Below are 21,956 nucleotides of genomic sequence, written 5' to 3' on the forward strand. Positions count from 1 at the left end.
GAGTCTCTCGAAAAACGAAATTAGTTTGCAAATGAGTGTGTATTCGCTAGTGTTTCTTGTGATCATGCAGTCAACTTTTTATAGCAGTAGTCACCGGTTGGCATATGAACAGCACGTTTCCTTCTATCTAGTGCGAACGACTACTACTATCACCAGAATGATACCTGGTGCCGTTCAGTTGTGTGAAAAAAAATCTATTTGGCTACAGTGTGAATGAACGTCTAAAATGGTCCAGTCGGGGATTACCATTCGTCAGAATAGTGTGGGACCGCAAAGGTAGACAAATTGAATATGAAGAACAGAACAACGCAACGCTCATCGTAACGTGGATAGTCCAGCGAAAGTCAATTTTCCATTGAGTTTGAAGCACTAATGGAAAACATGTTAGTGACCGTGAATTAACTAGTCCTGGTTAAAATGTCTAAATGGTTGTATGCTTTTCGGTAGTAGGATTAATTTTCGAGAAAGTTTTTTCCGAATATTCCACTGATCTACTCACAAACATGATAGGTGTGCGGACCGCGGTCTTTAACTTGGTTCATGTGATTCGATTTCGAAAGATACATAGCTTTCGTCTTGCTATGAATCGAAATTGATGCTAGTCCAGTTTCGGACAACACGTCGCGCCCGAAAAGTGTGACTGAAGTGGAGAATAAAAATTTTACATACCTAAGAGGATGGGTTCAAAACAGTTGCAAAACATTGGTTGTAAATAGGCGAGTGACGTTGTATGCTAAACCCACAAGATACCACTTCTCGTAATATGTGAATATACGTGCGGGTTGGGCCTCAAAGCAGAACCATTTTAGTTATTTAAACTGAGTAATCAATACAAACATAATAAAGTCATTCAAGAGGGTGATTAATTTTAGGGGAATATTTAGACTGAAATACCATGCAAGCTTCTCTCTGGTCCCGCAGTATGTTGCTGGGGGAAGAGGGAAAGCACGTAGAACGTCTAAACAAGTAAGCCTATTTCTCGTATGCCTCGCTTGAAAGAAGTTTCGGATTTTTGTCTGGTAGATGCTAGAGTAGTACGGATTTTGAAAAATAAGGTATATTTTCCCAGTCAAATTTTTATTGACCACTGTTTTACCCTCAATTTGTTCTGCACTATAGATCTCTGGGTTTTCTTACCACAAAATACATGTTATGAACCGCAGGAATAAAGTCCATGGACTGCTTCTGTATAAATTATGGATTGCCACATCTTACGGCGTGAATAATTGCATTAATCTTCAGTCAGCCACTCTCGGCTGTTATTCTCTAGTTTATACCAGGACGGAGTAAGATTTACGGTGAAGTGCAATGAGTTGAATGAGTACTACATGAGCATTTAAGTAGATTACTTCTGCAGTAACAACGGTACCGACCTGAATGAGTTTTTTTACTGCTGGTGAAGATCACTGAATACGGTCCACGAGGTCAGTGATAAAGGTTGGATGTGAACGTCGATTTCACACACTCAGACACGGTACTTAATCACATGTTACCTCATGCAACTAGGAGCACTGGAATTATTGTGAAAGCGTTTACATGCAGCTGAGACTATTTGTAAATAAAACAAATTGATTTAGTGAGTCCGGTCACGATTCTATTACTCAAAACCAAAAGCAGACCGCACCATTCGCACTAAGGCAAAATCTATAAATAAAAAACTTTTGGACTCGCGTACATCAAGGAATGAAAAGCAACATACTTTCTTTTTACCACCATAATTTTTAACAACACTCTCTTCAAACGTCATCCGCAAATCCCGCAGACTAACTTTCAACCCAGAATTCCTGTTTCTTACCGGGAATCCAACACGTAAGCCGCTGCCCAACGACTGTACATATCATGCTCGCCCAAGTTCTTTTGCGTTTGAGTAGAGCGAATGAGTTACGTGACTGCGTATTATTCAACCAGGTTTATTGTCGTTCCACATAAAGTAACTAAATTAAAGTCGTGGAACGGTGCCACCCCAATGATAGTGATTGGGAAGCGCTGCACACAGTCATAACCTTGAACCTGAGTGTGTTAAGTGAAAGAAGCAGGCACAGATACAAATCAATTCCTAGTGGTGCCACAAGCCAAGGGCATCGGCCTTGTTCCTTGTCATCAGGCCTTTACGGAATGGAGCCGCTCCAATGCAATCCCCTGACAAAGACATGATCAGCGTATTTATCTGCAACTGGAGGAGCACGTTTCATGTAATATCACAGAATTTTTCTCCGTTCACGGAAGCAAAATACAGGCCGTGGGACAGTGCCCACCAATTGACCGCAATAACTTTTATCCTGACAAATTGGTCAGACTTCGTTTGTTATTTTGGAATACCGTAATATGTCCCTTCTCCAGGAACTAAACCACAATAAGATTTGACAGGCGGAGAGCCCTAAGTGCGAGAGGCAAAGTCCGATAACATAAAGCGATGGAGGTAAGCTTAAGCATAAAACTGAAAATTCCCTTAATCGTTATGGCTGACTTCTGCACGAGAAACCATACTCCACATAGATTTCAAGAAAATTTGCTACAGACATAGTTCATCCTGGTGCGTCCTTCAGGACAAAAGAATTTCAAATTTCTCCGAAAACTTGAAGTTTTGTACGTCGTTTAACGGCTTGGTGGGAGAGTTTTCTGATCGTCAAGTGAGACAGGAAAAGTGGCAAGACTGAGGAGATCATCAAATCGACTGATGAGGACATGCTGTGCATTGGAACGACAGTATAGATGGTTGCTGAAAACATCAAACGAGACACGAGAGGGCCAGCATGAAATGATAAAAGCTCTAAACTCTGGTACATTTTCTAGAGAGCTGGTATTGCTGTTTACTTGCATCTGGATGTCTGTAAACGATTATTTACTACCTCCAGCTGAAGCAAGCGAATATCTTGGTGTGATATTTTGCACTTCCTAGACGACATGCAGAGTCCGACAGAACCTTCCGCAATAATTGTCGCTTTCAGAGGACTGTATGATTAGGTAAACATTCAATTTTACCCTCATCACTCATTGTCTTCAGTGTTTTGTATTTTGTTAATATTAGTTCCTGACAAAGTTTCTTCGGCCTTCCTAACAAGAACAGTAACTGGGGAACACGTGGGTGTCCGCGCAAATCGTCATAGGACTGTCGTTGAATATGTTCCTAACCGTGACACTAATACGATCAGATCCTTTGAAACGCTCGTTTCCCCGTAATTGTTGAACATGACTTGCCTTCTAACCCCAAAATCCCATTAGGTGCATAATTCGTCGTTCCTACAAGCCTCTCCAGTCCCAAACTTTTAATAACATTTATTTATATCTTATTTTTCGTATGTACATAATTCGCCGTGCACCTCCGTATCAAGAGTGCCTGGCTCATCAGACATTCGGACAAATCAGTATGCTAATTACGATCTTGTATTACTTTGTCTATAGAACACTTTTTATTCAGCTCTGTGGAATACGCAGAAACCGGACTACTGCATGAGTTCTGTAACAGTTTCAATCCTACCAGCAACCCACAGTAACTATAAAACTGACTTGTCCTTTGATCATTTCGTGATTAAAAACACTAGCAGTTACTTCGGGGAATAAATATGAGTTAATTTGAAAGAAATGTAAGGATGATAATCATATCTCTTGTCATTTATCAGTATTTTTTTTACCAAAAAACTGAATATGCGTTCAAAACTCGAGTTACCTGTACTGACACAAATATTGACATTCATCACATTACCAGAGACACCCGTAAGCCAGTAGAGGAATTGTCACTGAGTGAATTCAGATGCTTCTGAACAATACACGTGAATGATCAGCGCAAAAAATGAGGTTGCACAATGTATTTTATTACCTCACTAGCTTTCCACATTTACGGGACAGTTTACGCCGACCATGACAGAAAATCATTGAAAGCAGCCACCTATTGACGATGTTGAAAGTTCCCCTGTGAACTATCCCCATTACTTCCAACAATTCGACAAATCGTACATTCCTTTTAACAGTTCTCCTTATCTTGAGTTTACCACTTATGGATTGGGATCTTTATTACAACCAGTGACAACAGATCCCTGTTCACTCATAGGGTCTCCAAAAGCGAACAGCTCCTTGCCCACTCACCTCTAAGAGGTGCTCCTTAGGAACTTCCCGAAGTCGCATTAGTTTTCACTAGCGCCCACACGCGGCATTAACGCTACACAGTGACCAAATTCAGGAAAAGGAGGGCGAAAAATGAAGAGTTTTCGGCAGCCTTATGAGTAGTGAATTACATCTAGAAGTGAATAATGTTTGTTAGCCTGGACCGAATGCACGAGTTACATGGCAATCGACCACTCTATGCAAGCACGGAAAAGCGGTTGAATAAAGTGAAGTGTGTACCTGATGCTAACTTTCGGTGTACATCGGGTTGTCTGGTCACTTCTTAGAAATTTGCTTTACGGCGAAGTTGTAGCCAAAGTGCACTTATGCTGCTCAAGTTGCGAAAGCGAGTCTCCAAGATGAGTCAGTCACGACAGAATGACAACTGAAACGAAAGACATTTTCTGTCTGTCGCTTATCATTTGCAGCGTGCGTGTATTTTGTAAGCAAATCGAATTCGAATGTGTTACTTGATTCCTTAAGCCGACAAAGCATTTAGGCTGCTGCAGCTGTGGAAATATGGTATGTGAAGGAAGCCAACTGCACAATGGGTGTTCTTGCGTTACTCCCCAGCGAACCCAACTAGCGGTGACAACCAAGATCGCTCTGCACATAAGCCGCTCTTACTTCGTGCAGACGTTTACGTCTTAGCAGGATTGGAATCGTGATTTTTAGAGACGGTTCCACAACATCTCCTTCATCGAACTTTATTTAGTCAGGAACCTGGAACTGTGCCAAAAATTAGATGTTATAATCGGTACAGCGCGTCACACCACCCAGTTACGAGAACGCTGCCCACGGTCAGCGTTAAAACTGCGTAACACACAATATGAGCTATGTGCAACTACAATTGTGAGCAAATCACGTTCCAATTCTGAGCGCAATCCACCAACTGCGAAGTTCAAGTAAAACTAGCAACCATAAGAATACGTATGGTCATGTATCGAAATCATCCACCACTTTCTCGCCATATAGCTGCCCCAGGTACATCTGAGCACAAACCATCAGCGTCCAAGAGCCTATTCACTGCTGTCATCCGGGATTTTTTTATTATTGGAGTGAATTCCCGCATTTCTCATTGAATTCTGTCCATCCTCACAGCAAATGTTATCAACAATCCTCGGTGTACAAACTTTGCAGCCCTCCGTTTGCGAGTCTGATGGCTCAAAAAATGCTTAGCCTTTTGCTTAGGAGAGAAAAGAGAAATTAGGCTGTTTTCATAGAACTTGTCGTAAATGTAAATCGCTGCCCCCGGGCTATGGTGATCTCCCCTGGGGATTTTTGGGTCTGGTGATCAGATGAATTTTGCACAGCGTAGTTCCAAACACTTTTACAAAGTAAGCTGATTCACGCCAACAAGGAGCACAGTTAGAACACTGTGGCTTTAGAATGCAAAAACACCAAGGTTAGTGAAGTAGATATAAAAGGGAGGAAAGCTAAAATCCGCAATTGAAAAATCCGAATTTGGTTAGCGAGGAATGCTGGATAAACAGGCCTGATTTGAAAGTTCTGCAAGCCTGTCTCGGCACTGTAGTTTTTGAAGAAATATCCTCCTTCGGAATTATTTTCGAAGTGCTGGGGTGACGTAAACATGGTCACAAAAATCTATAGCAGTGAATCAGTTCATCCCTATTAAAGATGACGTGGGTGATACAATGTGGTTGATTACACTCAATTAGGAAACATACGGTGGACAACTGATGGTTTATCCTTCATAGAGGACTTCGGTTGTCATAAAGGAACTAATGATAAGGTTGCTGAAAACTTCGACAGCCCACGACCGGTTTTGCCCTTCTTGGGGTCCATCAAGAAGGCGCAGTCCCCGAGTTTCCGTCAACTTTATGTTCTACTTGAACCCGAATTGGACTGTTTTCGATAAATACAGCCAATCAATTTGGTTTTCACGAGAGACTCAACTGAATCTCTCTGTGCAGCACATTCAGCCGTAGACTATCATAAACGGGAGATTCAGTCGGGTCTCTCGAGAAAACCAAATTGATTTGCAGATGCGTGTATTTCTCGAGGACTTTGGTTTCTTTGTCGCTGTATACTGTCAGGTGCTTTGCGGGAGGGCTTCATCTTGCGTTAATTTACGCCAGAAAGTACATCATCAAATGGGTCATTGTCTGAGTGGTTCCTTCTTCAGCTTTTGTGCAAAGCTGATTCAAAGTTTTACTGTACCAAATTAATCAGGTCTACCAATTTTTTAAACTTCCCCAAAAAACTCCACTGAAAACCATCCATATTCGATTAATCACGCCTCACTGCGCAGACGGAAACTATCCGAGATTGCTGATCTGGAGTTGATAATCGGGAGAATGCTTTCATGGAGCTTTTTTATAGGAAAAATATTTTAAAAAATTGTCAAACTGCCGAAAATTTCACAAGCTTGTTTGCACAAAAATGAAGTTTGAGGACAACCGCACTACTTTCTGAATCGGAAACGGTAACGTAATAGGACGGTTTGAATTTGCTCATGTACAGTCTCCTTTTTGATGATTGCTACTTGACGTTACTCCAGATTGGTTTTACTGATGGAACCTGCTTCGAATACGCGTAGCGTTATCTTCCTATGGAATAGTACACCAGTAGTAGATCACGCGATGTAGGCACCATACAGCAATCGAGGAGGGAGTCTCCGCTTGATTTCAGAAGTAGAGAGAAGCCATGAGGCCGTTATCTATTTGTAGGACGGCCAGGGGCAACAAACCCAAAGCTCCCAACTCCACCGAACTAACCAAATTTGAGAGTTTTGGCGAATCCCACTTGTTTCTTGACTTCATGCATATTGCATCATCGGGACTTACAGAGATGAATGAGTCTATTGGTAGTCTCAAATATTTTCAACTTAAAGCTTCAAAAAGGAGCAAATGGATTTGTAATCCTCCGGATGAAATTTGCATTCTGAAGGCAATCTCTACAGATTCGAAGGCAATCATGAGTTTAGTCGCACTGCGGCTGTCGTTTGACAATATGCGTGACACTGCTCGAAAATCTGACATGCTGTGAAGATATGTACAATATGCCCCTCAATAAATTCTCTAGAAGTTGTGTCTCATCCGATAAAGCCATGAGATGCGGTATTCTTGAATCCAGTCAACCAAGCTATGACTTGATTGAGGCTCATATCCTGATGGTTGGGTTTGAATAAAGATATAATCGCAATTTAGCCTCGTATGATTTAACAACCCGCCAAAATACAAACACAAATACTCGCCAGCAACTTTAAATAATGCTGTTGGCAGAACATCAGGGCTTCAGTCGAATTGAGTAAAAATCAGGGGTGCATACTGGAGAGTGAGAAACTGAGAGAGTCCGGATTCGTAGGCTTTGGGTGGGCGAACGACAAAGGTGTAGAATAAGATGGCCATCTAAGATGTTGTAGGACCATTCAACCCAGCGGTTAAGAGGCTGGTGCTTGTTGTATATCAAAGTCCCGCGACTACACTTGGCAACCTCTCCTACCATCTGTTCATTGGCCTCCATTTCATGTGTAAGACGAAACCGTTTCCGCACGTTTACAGCTCTACTGGCTCCCTCCATTTTCCTGGCTATATGATACCGGTAGACTTCCTGTGGGCATGCAGCCTATAGATGCCCTGGCTCGTTAAAATACGCTGTGTCTGAAGTAGCATAAGTTTCTCTCCAGATGAGTGACAGTAACAGTGCTGAAGCCCAGTATTTATTCGGTAGTTGATCACAAACGTCACGCGCCGAGTTTCCCGCCGTATGCACGCCGGTGATCAACTCCACCGAGTGAAGACTGACATCTCAGGATTGAGCTTCCAAACCTTTGAACAATTTGCTCTGATGAGATTGACCTGTAGATCAGAAATTATTGCTCCGGCCAAATATATTGAAGATTTACTCCAGGCAACAGGTAAATCTGTCCTAACGTAAACACTCCATTGGTTTCTAATGGCTAGTTGATCATTCCACCCTCGGCTTTCACACTATGATAACGCTGGGTAGTTCTTCAACTTCTGATAAGTCAAAACCCACAATTAATGAAGAGCGACTATTGCTAGGTTCAAATCTTTTACACGACTACCAGAACATCTTAGGTCCAAGCCCATCAAGTTGTATTACTGATCAACTGAGACGTCTAGACTTTGCATGGAAACCTTCTTGGACTAAGACAATTCTGAACTGACAGTGCAAGATGGGAGAACAGCTGGTTCCAATCAAAAGCATCCACTGCCTAATTAGTGCTATGTTCAATGGGTGCGGATTAGGAAACTCCAAATAATGAACAGTTATTACGTCGATGGTCGTTGGCTTGTTCACTGAGCTGGGCAATTTAATTGCAAACGTTTCATCACCAATCGAGGTGGCATCATCAGTGCGTAGTTGTGCGTAGCGGTGGGTTGTGGCACAACCACTAACCCAGCTCAGCGAACAAGCCAACGACCACCATCTCTGCTACCTGAACTACCGACATTTNGCGTAGCGGTGGGTTGTGGCACAACCACTAACCCAGCTCAGTGAACAAGCCAACGACCATCTACGCTACCTGAGCTACCTGAGTTATTACGTTGGCTATTGCTGGCCAGTATGGAATGCAGGAAGGCGACTGTCCACTTGGCTCCACTCAAGTAAGGACGATCAGCGCGAAGCTGGGAACAGGACCAATGTCAACGTAACTCGTTCTGTAAGAACCCGAAGTTCATAGGCGGCATAGTCTGCATCATCTAAGCACAGCAACCTTGATTATCACACTTGGATCTCGTGTTCACGCTAATGAAAAGCAACAAATGTCTGTTGAAAAAAATGCCAACAGTGCGCGCTAAACAAGCTTGTTGGCCGAGTTGCTTTGGAGTGTGTACGTTGATTGTTACAGCAAAAAATAGGAGGTCTGAGAACCAGACGCGAAGCAACAGGTGTGAATGCCACCAGGCCATTAATTCATTGTCCGGGTGCAAAGGTTTCATGTTTAAACGTGGGCTCTATAGCACTGGGATCGTTAGGTGCTGCACGCATCAAGACGATCCGGCTGATGGCAACCAGTGAAGGCCAACCTGACCAGGAATTATTGTTGTCCGAACAATTCGCGTTTGTACGTGGGCTGCGATGCTTTCGAGGTGCCCCAACCCAGAAGGGAGGAAAGTTAAGTTTCAAAATCAGGACCTATTACTCAACAGTTCAACCACAAGCCATCATTGGTCGTCGAAAGATTCCTAAACTAGTTCAATTTTTACGGGATGTGTTGTGAAATTTGTTCCACCCTTCAGCATGGCGGGCCAGAGGACCATTTGTCAGACTTTCACGCAAAGATTAGACTGGGGCGACAGACTGTGAGAATGCTTGATGTTGGTCTCCAGCATGGCTTGCTGACCAGCTTAAGTACACAAACCGCCGCACTACGTTATGATCGGGCTCTAAATGGCGTATTAATGCCGAAGCTGTCGATTTCCCGGTGTATGTACTATTGCCTAAGCATAGTTTCTTATTTTACTATAAGATATTAACCTAAGTCCTAAAAAGCATAGGAAAATTATGGGATATCACAAGAGGAAGAGCAAGAAAGCTGACTTAATTTTCTGCAACGCGGTCAAATTGAAATAAGCGGATGTTATGACCTCCCCGAAGAACGCTATCCTTTTGATGTCTGAGTTGACAGGGATTGCATATAACATGGCCAGAGCTGTTGAGCATTATGAAGTAAATATCAAAACAGAAAGGCACGTAACCTCGGAGATGTTTGCTCCGGACTAAGTTCTTCCATGATATTATTCGATTAGAGGAAAACAGCAGGAGCAGAGTTAGTGTTATTTCAGGCATCTATATAACATTCAGTTCTCTAGTGATATACTGAGTTAGTGTGGACGATAGTTATCAATCGGCACCATGCATTCAAGGTCATAAATAGGTAGACAAATCTTACGACAAAAATAAACTGTTACGCAGTCGACTGGGATATCTCCGGAACTAGCTTCAACGCAGACGCACATGTTTTGAATGGTCCGGCAAACTTTTTCTTTGGTACGTCGTACATACTTCCCAAAGCATTTTTTCGCCAAGAAATTCGCAGCGAAATCGTTTATGTCTCCAAATATTCTATTGACCAATTGTATCCGACCGCTCAAGCATAGCATTGCTTCATGAGTCTCTCACCTGCACAGACGTGGTGCATCTCTTTCTCGCATATTCTTCGAATTACTTCACTAAACCATACACTGGTTCAGCGCACTGGGCTATCGTGGTCCTCGTTCCAGGTCTGAATGTGAACTACGTCGCAACGATGATACCACCTTCCCACAAGCTGTGACACAGATTCACTTTGAGGTGCGTCTGGTGTCGTGACTATAGTTAAAGTGAACGACGACGTTGGGTTTTTGCCGAAGCACTCTTGGTAGTATATATCAATGCTTTTGTTTTGGGATCTTGTGTTGTTTAATATGTGGGAGGAATGGTCAGGAAAAAAGAGGCAGTTGGCAGTTAAATGTGACAGTACTCGGAAACAAATATGAATGCCATGCAACTACAGTCAACTCACACGGATGCTTGCAATGCAATCTGGGGACCGGAAGCAGGCTGACCTAATGTTAGCAACAAAAGTTAATCCTACCAGCAAAAGCTCTGACAGATAGTAGCTCAGAGTAAGAGAAAGGTGGCTGTTACCGAGATTCAACAGCAAAAGTTTTGAATATTGTGGTTTTGTTTAGTTATATGAATGCTCCTGTCGGCCAACTTGGTGAGGAAGAACCTAATCTTGGCGACTGATTTGTGGTTGATGCGAGGTGCTCAGGTAATGATTGACTAGTTATTCATATAGTTCTGTCCAATATGAACGTTCAGCACATGCATCCACACTGCGTTATATGCAGATCACCAGCTACAAACGAGCCCTGGATTCATTTCACCTAATGGTAATCGGTCATCAGTGTAAACATCGCACACTGTGCAATCATTCATTATGGTGTACACACATTGGATATGACCATGATACTATGCGGGCGTGTGTATCAATTCCCCCCCTTACGTACTAAGCAGATGGTCGTAAGGCCTTCGACGTCATCACCTTAAATGCGTGGAATCCCACAATCTAGTGGTTGTAGCATTTAGGTGCTTCCTAATGTTTCCGAATTTCGTCTGCGACCCGACTATCCCAAGTCGCGGTGGTAAGTACCATACCAAAGTATATACCAGCGGATTATTGCAAATAGCTCAAGGTCCCACCTTCCTTCCAAACTTTTCACCCAGCAGCAGCTTTCGACAGTTTTTCAGCGAATGTGAAATCCTTTTATAAGTTAAAATAACCACTCGTTCGCGCGTTAAACAGTAACGTATAGGAACCCCCACTATATTCCACACGTGCTATAGATGGTAACACACAAACTAGTTGTTTGTGCGCAAAATGAGTTCGTTGTTTATGTAGAGGGTGCATCCGGCTGTCTGGATATGCATATGTCAACGAACTGGTCATACCATTCCTGTAATGAATGTGCTGTTTTCCCAAGTTAGTGAACGAATTTACGTCCTCTTATATGGATACGGTTGGTACCGCATGGTGAGAGAAAATTATCTAATTGTTTAGAGCCTGGTGTTTTCTGAATCTCTTTCGAATGGATGTATAAAATAAGTGTACAGAATTTCGGTCTTCAACTTTGAGTTTTGTACAAATTGTATACCATATGCCATAAACCAAAACGTAACGGTCGGACCACCAATTCTTTGCCAGTCCTACCGACCTTCTCCTCTTTGGGAAATATTTCATCGATTATGCATTTATAGCTTCCGTCATATAACAATGGGAATTTTTGCGAGTCGCTGAGACTATCTGTTTTTCCTCGACTCTGGACTGATGGAGCACACAATTTGATGTTACTTCAGTCAAGCAAATCCATTACGATTTGTTTGCGGAGATCACTACAGGAGTCGGAAGATACTGTCTTGGGTCAAAAAGAAAGATGTGTCCAGAGTTACAGTAGGGCAATACTTCGGAGTAGAACCTGGGGAGCAGTCGACCATCTTTTATCTCCTAGTACCACTAACAAAGATCAACCAGCTTTGCCTCACCGAAGTCTCAGTTGCTCTGAATTTTGATTCCCTACCATTGATTCCCTACCTAGCAGCCTTGACTGCTGTGTCACTATCAACTGTTAAACTCTCATTGCAATAGTCCAGAATTCCTGACCCAAAAGTAAATAATTCTGACAGCACACAAACACTGACTTGATGACATGTACAGACCTTCGAGCAATTACCAGTCAGCCATATAGACAGCCAGCCAGTTAGAGAAATCGGTAAGCAACAAAAGCTACGGTAAAATGTCAGACGTACTTCAAAATCCGTGTAGTGACTGTAGTTGGATGTACACGAGTGTGCTGACCGACTTTGGTGTCCATTAAGTGAAGGTTCATTAAAAGGATATACATACCGTACAACTTCGATACCTTGGAAATTGCATATGGTGTAGGGTGCCGATCATTTGAGAACAATTTCAAACGCATGTTGCAAGATTTAGCCTCGGAAATGCACAGGTGTCTCCCAAAGTACAGTGAGAGTACATTATCGGTTGTTTGATAGTTTCTACAGATATGGGATAAGAATTCTGATTAGAGTTCATAACAGAATGATATAAATAATAGCCAGGTGTACGAACATCACAAACGTGGCAGTTGCAGATGAGTTAGTTTGGACTTCCGGGAGCTTATAGGGTTAGGTGAAGTTTCTACTCTTGGCAGACTTTCTGGTGAAAGAACTCTATCCAGCTACAGTACATCCATCAACACGAAACACACCTTGAGGCCTCCTTCTTCTAACTATTTGCGCTTTCTACTATCCGAAGGTGAACTTTCTTAAGGCAAATTGTAGCAGCATACAGCAACACGTGAGGTAAGTGCACTCTAACAGATTCAAATGCTCCGGACACTTTGGCTCTAACTTCCGATGTCGTTTACCTGGTGCTTGACAAGGAGTTCCCGAAGTGACAGATATCATTCCGCGATATTCATCATGCAGTTATCTTAAGAGTACGGTAGGGCTGAATTTGCAGAAATTTGCTTGAGAATGCAAATTCATTAGATTATTACCTTGATCGGATGCATCACCTGAACAACTCGCGATTCTTAGTAGTACTGCCCAACACAGCCCTTACGTCTGTTCAGTGCCAGTACAAAGAATAGCTCATTCCACAGTATTCATTGTCTTTCGGCTCAAGTCAGCTTACGGGACTGTTGTTTTCCACTGACTGATTTCCTTAGTGTAGTTTGCACAAACTTTCAAATCATTAAACTCCTAGTTTGCCCTGCATCACTGATGTAGCTCACCACAAGAACTCTCATATCCATAATCAAGTTCTTCCTTAGAAATGCTATTTAGAGAGACAAGCCGTGTGCTAGAGGGTGTTGAAAATTTCTTTGCATAACCTACAAGAAAATGAAACAAAATTATGGAAATTAGAGGTTTTTCCCATCCCAGGTAGCAAATTTCGTTGGGGATTTGTGTAAAACGGATGTTTTGTTACTGAAGTACCACCTTGCCGCTACAACCAGTTCTGCACTAGTCAACCATTTTATGATAAGGAAACAGTGAATGATCATATCCAGCAGGGCTGGAGAAATGCATTGCATGGTCTATGTAATCAGAGTCATACTCCATCAAGACGTTTGTGTTTGCTTTCAAGTTTCCTCAGCAGATGTTTTATGTTCAAGGAAAAAGAAATCTTTTGCACAAATTCCTTTGTTTATATTCGAGTGACCGCATTAATTTAATCCATACGCTGCACTAGCAGCAATCAACCAATAAAACATTTGATCTAAAGAACTATACCGATGTATTCTGTTGCCAATTATTGTGACTTCGGTTTCTTTTACCTTAAATAAATTGAGAACCCTATTGAGCTGAGTGTTTTGGGGTGTTAGTTTGTCAGTCGTGGGACCAGGTTTCGTTTTAATTAAGTGATCTAAAACGTTTGCACCGTCCACTTGGAAACATTACAAGATCTACTTGCAGATTCCTCGTTCGCAATCGCGTGTCTTGACATCCGTTTGGTTGACAGTTTTTAGCATACGCAGATTCTGATGAATTAATAATTCAACACGCTCTCTGAATACCTCTACTTTATCTAAGGCATTTTTGCTGACATTCGACCGCCTTCTGGAATTGCATCATGAATATGCTCAACTAACTGAGGTTGTCCCGACTTGTTGGATCTTCTGTTTCGGAACCTTCCCTCTACAAATTAGGACACGCATTTGTGAGTACTTTTGAAAGATTTTCTCTAAAAAACAATAGGAGCATCGTGCCTACACCAAGCCATGTACAAGAAAGTTCCACGCAGTGTGACCAGGTCAACTGTGTATCTTAAGAAAAAGTGTCCTGATTCTACTATCTGCCACATGGGTACACAAGTCTCAGCTACATCTGTCATGAATGTTTTCTCCTAAAGGCTATTCAGAAGATTAAAACATTTGTCGAACAAGCACTATGCGATTTTTTTATGGTTGTGTTTCAGCGACCAAACATCCCAGGATTTGTAAGAGATAACCGAACTCATCCATTTGATGCTTGCGTTTCATCCGACCTACCGTAAGGTTCACGGCAATTTTGGTATGTCTGTTCTGGGGACTCATCCAACTAAGTTCCTTTCAGGCAAAACTGAGTGGTTGAAGAATGGGTCGTGTGATATTCTGTTTAAGTACAGGCTAACCATCTTCCCTCTATAGCTGAATCCTAGAATGCTGAAACCCCAGTTTCAACGAATTGAAGGACGTTTAGCGTTGATCATCCCCACTGAGGAAGAAATGTGTATGCATGTGTGTATGTATCCCGTACACGACCGTACCAATCGCTACGTCATATCGCATAGTTAGGCGGGTTATTCAATTCAACAGTGTCAATTCCACTGTGTTCATTACCATTGAACAATGGAAGGCGTGCTTTATACTACAAACTCCAAAATATCGAACGAATCCAATTTTACTGGGCATAAGTTACTATGCTTTTAATTTTTTTAACATAAGTTCACTCTCCCATTTCTTCTATTACATTTGTCGAAGTGATCGTGCCAAACAGCGAAGTTTAACCAAGAGTTGTATAGTTCCTTGACTCTTGAAAATAACAGAAATGTTCTTTGTTGGTGGACGATCAGGACAGTAGAATTGGGGAAGTTTGTGACTCTAGAGAACAGACCGGTTTGATTTGCACTGCACCTACTCACTGACAAGGCCGGTTTGAAATACGTACTAAGTCTATAACAGTGGACGCCTACAGTTGAATGATCCCAAACTTAGAATCGCGTTGGAAACAAAACGTCTTCCATTTTCATTTGACAGCGGTAGAAAATAATACTCATTCGGTTGTGATGTCCTTCCGGTGCATTTCTACCTTCCAAACGGAAGGGAGCAGGTTCTTCTAGGTAGAGCAGCACTAGACAGAAGCAATCGAAAAACTAGTTTGCGGTTCGAAACACGGATCTTCTCGTTAGTAGTTCTGCGCCTTAACCGTCCATTTATCTCAATCCCTTCTGATATAACCATGCATTTGGAAACCCCGTATGAGTAAACAAAACACCAAATTTGAACTAATGCTGAACCTTCTCCATTACAATAGTGAAAGTGAATCACAAATGGTGTGAACCACTTGTATGCATACAAAGGGCGGGGTTGTGATCAGTCCTAAGTTTTATTAAGATCTAGGCCAATACATCGTGAACTTGTAAACCGATGTCTGATCACACAGGAGTTACCGATGCCCTACAATGACCTTGCCGGGCGAGAAAACATGTATCCTGTAAATGTGGGTCTTGAGACACTGCAGTATATGTCGTGGTCGAAAAAAATTCATGTTTCAACTTTGCGTCCTCAGGCAAGTAGACAGGAGAGTCTTGCAGTCAATGGAGGACTGTACACACTGATCGACGGAAGCTCTACTATGATCTGTTTATAATAATGACTATTCTTCAAAATGGGCTAACCTGAAGGTTTAATGTATATAGTAACCATTCTAGGTTGTGATTAAATGTCAAGACTATTCTATTTATGACCTGTGTACGCTGTTTTGAATGCTGCTTACTGAATCCTCCATTCTCAGTTCAGTAAAAACTACAGCCCTAATGATTGAACTACTTTTTGAAGGTGCTAGTCCTGACAGGTAGTATAGAGCATCCTGTGCTAACCCAGTATTTCTCGAGTTGCTATTACTTCTCTCAGATTTCCTTTCCGATCGACGAAAAGAAAAGTCATTCCCAGCCCCGCAGATGATGCTGAAGAAGACCCGGATACAGAAAAAACATCAGCACTTCATTGCGGAATTCATGCGACATGATTCTCACTGATAATTTACACGCGAACCAACGCCCATGTCAGGAAAACGACTTGGATGCCTGAATGTGTCACTTTGAAGAGAAGCCATTTTCCTACTAAAAATGGTGATACTTTATGGAAAAGCTTGAAGAAAAGTAAAATCACGTTGAGACCTTCGCGTCACTAAAAGTTTTGTTGCTTCCATATTGTTGAAACGTAATGAAATCATTCCACTGTGTTTGTACAATACGGATGGCGTTTTGCCGGATTTTTTGGCAACATAGTGATTTGAACAATATTGTTAGTATTTCCGCTCCCCCGAGATGTGTTTTCCATTCGGTTTCACAACGGACATTCGTAAGCAATATTGTTGAAAAAACCATAGTGACCCCTCCAGATCTGGGTGCGATTCATCAAAACAGTATGGTCGAAATGACACGCATTCTAACCAAAACAAAAAGCTTTCGCTTCAAACACGGAACATCAGACATCCGTTCCCCACAAAAATGTATTCGTTACGTTCCGCAAAACCAAAGCTCAACAAAAGGTCATCTATTTTGGCTGTTCTTTTTAGCTTTTTATCCGAACAAAATAAATGCTTTTCCTCCCGTTTACCTTTGGGAATTCGTGGCTTCTGTTTATTAGTTTAAGTTGCGATACACGTTTCGCAGCCTTTTACAATATGGTAGGTAGACTTGGGATATTGGTATACCATATTATGCAGACTTATGTGGGACTTTGTTTCAAGTGGTGGAAACCCTCTCCACCAGTGGGAGCGTCGATATTGTTCATCCCATGAGATAGATATATTGGACAGAGTTGTACATGGTGGTTTGTCCACAAATCCAAAAGCACACAAGCAGAAAATTACCGTTACTTCGTCGAGTGTTCAATGAGAATAGCAATGCGAGTGCCAATTCCCCCAACTCTTGTTAAGGGGATGATCTACACTCTACCGGAAATATAACAAGGATTTGGCGATAACTATAAGGAGATTGCTGCCCTGGGAGAACAGTGCGCACTAGTTTGCTCACGTGAAAGTCTATTTGAAATAAGGAACTTGCTATATATGTATGAAGTTGGTCAAAAGCGGAGCGTGTTCATGAATGGAAGAAGTTGGGAGTTACATTTGACCTAGAGGATGAAACGGATACCATTTCCTCAAGATGTTTGATTTGGTCGCATCCCGTACAAAAGCACCAGAAAATGGAGTTCATTCGTCACCCTCCAGTGATTTCATACTGTAGTGGCTTACAAAGTCCGTGCTTCTTGTAACAGAGCTAATCACCCTGGAGATGACATCCCAAAGGCATGATCCAAATAGATCTCTTACGAGAATCACTGTCCCTTAGAAGGAACATATGACCCTAAAGTAATTTTGCGGTGCCTTCAAAATGCGATCTCTTCTGTGAATTATGCTATGCTTACATTGATAACAGTGTATACACAGCTAAGACCGACCCATGGATCTAGGCGCTAAGTCACCTTCTTTGGAATATTCCAGGCTAGAATATTGAGTAATTTTTGTGTACCCTGAAAAGATAGATATAGGGGAACCTAGTATCATTTTCCGCTGAGAAATGCGTTATTTCGAAGGATTATCTGTTTGAAGACCCTCTGACTGGACGACCATGCATTTACTACCGGAAGGGGTCGTTCCAATAGAATTCTCAAGATGCATTGCAATCCACAACCAACCAAATTTAAAGTGTGCCAATGGAATTCGACCCTCCATTAAGGTAATTATGACGCTGACAGTGTTTCACGGTGGGAAGTACTCTCTAAATGTACAAAATAAGTGTTAAAATGGATGGCGTAATGTAGAGGATGTTTCAGCCGAAGACAACAAAAACTGTCGTTGTTCTGTTCAGTTTTTTATAATTATGATATACCTCCCGCACCACCTGCCGGTGTAGGCTCTGAAAGATTGCTTTTAGCACTGTAAAGTGCATATTAGGTAACCAGAAGAGGGCAACGAGTCATTTTTGTTAGTTCTATGGATTCACGATTTACGCTGTGGAGTGCTTACGAATAATTCGAGAACTCACCACTGTTCACTAGACGTTGGCTTACACTTTCGAATTTTCTTTCATCAATGACTTCAACAGGGTGCCCAAGTAGGAAGTCATCACACAAAGATCTCAACCTCAGCTAGAAACGTGCGACAAAACTCCAAATAGAACCACGGAGAGAAATGGTTCTTGTTTGTACAGGTGACCTTTTGGTTTGGTTTCACACTGGATCGTAGTTTATACAACAGGTTTTTCTGTACTTCCCGGAGTAGCAGGGTATCCATGGTGAGCAACGTTTTGGTATCTGTGATTGTATTCAAAGTCAAGAAGTTATTATTAGACGCAAGCCATACGGACATTGTTGTCGGAAGTCTCAGGATTTGGCACCGGTGTGTAATTTGCTCTCGAGGTTTTGTACTACAGTCAATTTGACAGTTTCAGCACCTAAAGTAACTCTTATGGAAACCGACCAAAATCGGTCCGTTATTGATAAATGTAGGATAAATAGGACGCCATTTTCTCGAGGCAGTTTGTTGGGTTGCACCACGGACAAAAGCACCAACAAATGGAAGTTATTCATCGCCAACCAGTGATTTCGTACTGTAATGGCTTACAAAGTCGGCTTGCAAAGCTCTTCGATTTCGCGGGATGTCTACCTTATCGGTGAACCTCCCTCCGCTTGCGATTACCTTCTCAAGACCTGAGTGATCCAGGAAACTGAATCAACACGACACCTTGGAAACTTCATAAAGTATTCCGTCACCATATCATACTAAAAAAAACTATGCAGGAAATTGAAAAATGTAATGTTGCCGTCGAAAATTTACTTGAAGTTATCTCATTTGACTTGCACAACATTTAGGGTGGTTTGCAGAGTGCAGGAATGGCGGAAAGTCTTTTCAAGGTATCTAGTAACCACTTTTTGTGAACTCACTTCCACCTGATTTCTTTCAACGGGCAAATACGTAGAAGAGGTTGTTATAAAAAACAACAGCTTGATTGCAGTTATTTTTGTGTTTGGCGGATAACGTTGCCTAGTATTTTAAGACTTATATTTCTCCCACTTCCGCACATACCCAGCATTGGTATCGGTTTGTTAATGTGAAAAACCCTGATGAGTAAAGTGGGGTAAAAGTTGGGCTCACTGACAAATAGGGGACACCGACAATGATTAGCATTTTTTTGTCATATAAGCCAAGTAAAGAATACGTTTGTAGTTGACAGACAGGTAAGTAGATGGTCTGGCGAGTGAGATATTTACCCAGGATATAGCCGGGAAATCTGTTAGGAGCTGAAAGACCAGCCAAAATATTCCACAAGCTAGATGCCTAGCATATGGCGCGTGGCAACACAAAGAATTGCTGGAGGTCAGGTGGAAATGGAAGGGAAAACAGGATTCGAGTATGGGAGAGAGAACTGGCCGACCCAGAGTAGGCGCCGAGCGGAAAGAACAGAGGGTGATATTGGAGTTAGCAATTTGAGCTAGTCAACTAGAACCGTTTGTCAAAACCCTCGAGTTTAATTTCGGTAAACTAGAATTTCTGAATGTGTTACTTTATACTTAACTATAAGTTTCAACAGAGTGCTAACATCTGCACTAAAATCGTCCATTGTTAGGACTTGCTGTGTTCTTGTAGCTGTCGTTTTAACGTTATCCGACCTCAAGTTATTCTGGCCTTGTACAGTGCCACCTGCCTGCCCATAACTCTCGAATTTCAACAACAGAATCTAATAATGGAAAAATTCTCGAGTATGCTAAATTTTCGGAAGAACAAAATCTCCATGCAATCATGCTCAGGTGGTACAGATGAATATTCCATCATCCGAGCGGGGGCTTCCGAATAATGTTTCATTGGCTGGTGACACTCAGTTCAGGCGGCTTCCGCGTGGATTCTTAAGCCAGAGGTTAATTTGGTTGAGTTAGGTTACCGTAATTCTCCCATACATCCTGAAGGTTGATAAACGAGAAAGTTGTCATAAAATGGAAGTACACGAAAGCTCAGGAGCATCCGAAACCCCGAAGAAAATATGTGAAGAGAGATTCGTGTTAATGTGATTAACTATTTTGCCCGGTTACACTCGCAAGATGGCCTGGCGGCCATCTAAAGGCCTCCCAACATAATACGAAATAAAGCGAAGATATTCTTCAAAACAGCAGATGTTTGCAAGTGTTACTCTAGAAATTTCTGGCAGGCTATTCTGCTCGCCTTTTGGAAACCTGCTACAAAAAATACTCCAACGTATTAGCATTTAGAAGCATCAGTGGTGGCCGAGAGTGCGGGCAATTTAGGGAGGGTAGCTCTCAAATATCGCGAGGGGAACTACACCTGCAGTATAGCTTTCAGTCGCCTAATCCATGGTGCGCACGAGCAACTTCGGGACAACGTCACAGTCCACTTGTTGTCGCTCTTATCATCCTATCGTCTAAGCTGACTTTAGAAAAATAATATTTGTGATCACAACTCCATCTAACATACATGCAAATTCATAATTAATCGTTTTTCTACGTTTTTCTACGATCTAATATTTTGTTAGCTAAGTTTGTCTAGTGACATTCGGTGATGGTGCAACGCGATATTGTGTAATTTCCAGATTATGTATCGGTATCTGAATCTGGAGGACAACTCATTTCACGAGATTATCATGGAGTCACGGGTGTTTTTCTTTTTTAAAGGAATGAATTTACTAATGTATGGGTTGATGTGGAGGCTCCATGTTAGATAATTCGTGACCAGATCCCTCCTCCCGTTGTCATGTAATCTACAACCATCCATCTCTCTACTTGCGGGAACAAATGAAGTACAACATGCCGACCCAAATCACTCCATAGGGGCTAGGCTATTCGAAATCGCCACGAGAGGGCTCCCGTATTTTTATGAAAAGTGGATTCACAGCGTAATTCTACACCAGGCCTCTTCATACGTTTGAAACGAGGTGATTAGAAAACGGGTGTTTGGTTGTGCTGAAGGAACTTCATTCCGAGAAAACGTCCAGCGTCATCGACCACGATGGGTCGGTCATGTGCTACGCATGCCGAAACGCCGTCGACCAAGATGAGTGTTGTTCTCCGCGCCTCACTCAAGATTGCGCCCACCGCGAGGTGGACAAAACATGACTTTGCGTGAAAGAGATCAGGAAGAGTTTGGTTGTCGTTGGTGTTGTAGGCCTTCCAGGATGGGGTCCCTGCGACCCTGTTTATGCTTGGCAGGAGATGTTGCAAGAAATGGCGGCTAATAGATGTCAGTGGCGTTCGTGGTGTTAGTTTCCTTTCAGAGTGTCTGACTGAGCGGTTGGGGGTGTAGGTGAATCAAAGTTCGTGACACAGGCTAGCCCTAGCTCCTCTCCCTCACCACCCTTTTTCTCTTCTTTTCACTCTACGGCTTTTAATATAATCATATATATTCATACAACTAGAGGAACCTTATGGTTGTACGGTAATGAAGCATTCGTGCCAACACTGATGTTTTTGTACTTATTGATGATAATGATGGTGATCCAAATCTAAATAAGCAGCGTAAAAATACTTGCCAAAATATTCGCCTGAAATCTTCTGCATGTGAATCGCTTGTCGAGACTAATGTTATCATCATGAGGG

The 21,956-nt window shown here is 42.2% G+C and overlaps 1 protein-coding gene across 1 annotated transcript in view; it reads left to right on the forward strand.

The window, feature by feature from the left end:
• The window catches only part of T265_05830 (hypothetical protein), a gene marked incomplete at both ends in the record, with an annotated part of 99,814 nt that extends 83,433 nt beyond the window's left edge, over positions 1 to 16,381 (forward strand). Inside the window, one exon of the mRNA XM_009170937.1 lies at positions 16,257 to 16,381. Within this exon, the coding sequence (XP_009169201.1) occupies positions 16,257 to 16,381 (125 nt within the window). The remainder of the gene's footprint in view (positions 1 to 16,256) is intronic.
• Between the last annotated feature and the right edge of the window lie 5,575 nt (positions 16,382 to 21,956).

This window comes from Opisthorchis viverrini, assembly GCF_000715545.1.
Source record: "Opisthorchis viverrini unplaced genomic scaffold opera_v5_112, whole genome shotgun sequence".
NCBI lineage: Eukaryota > Metazoa > Platyhelminthes > Trematoda > Opisthorchiida > Opisthorchiidae > Opisthorchis > Opisthorchis viverrini.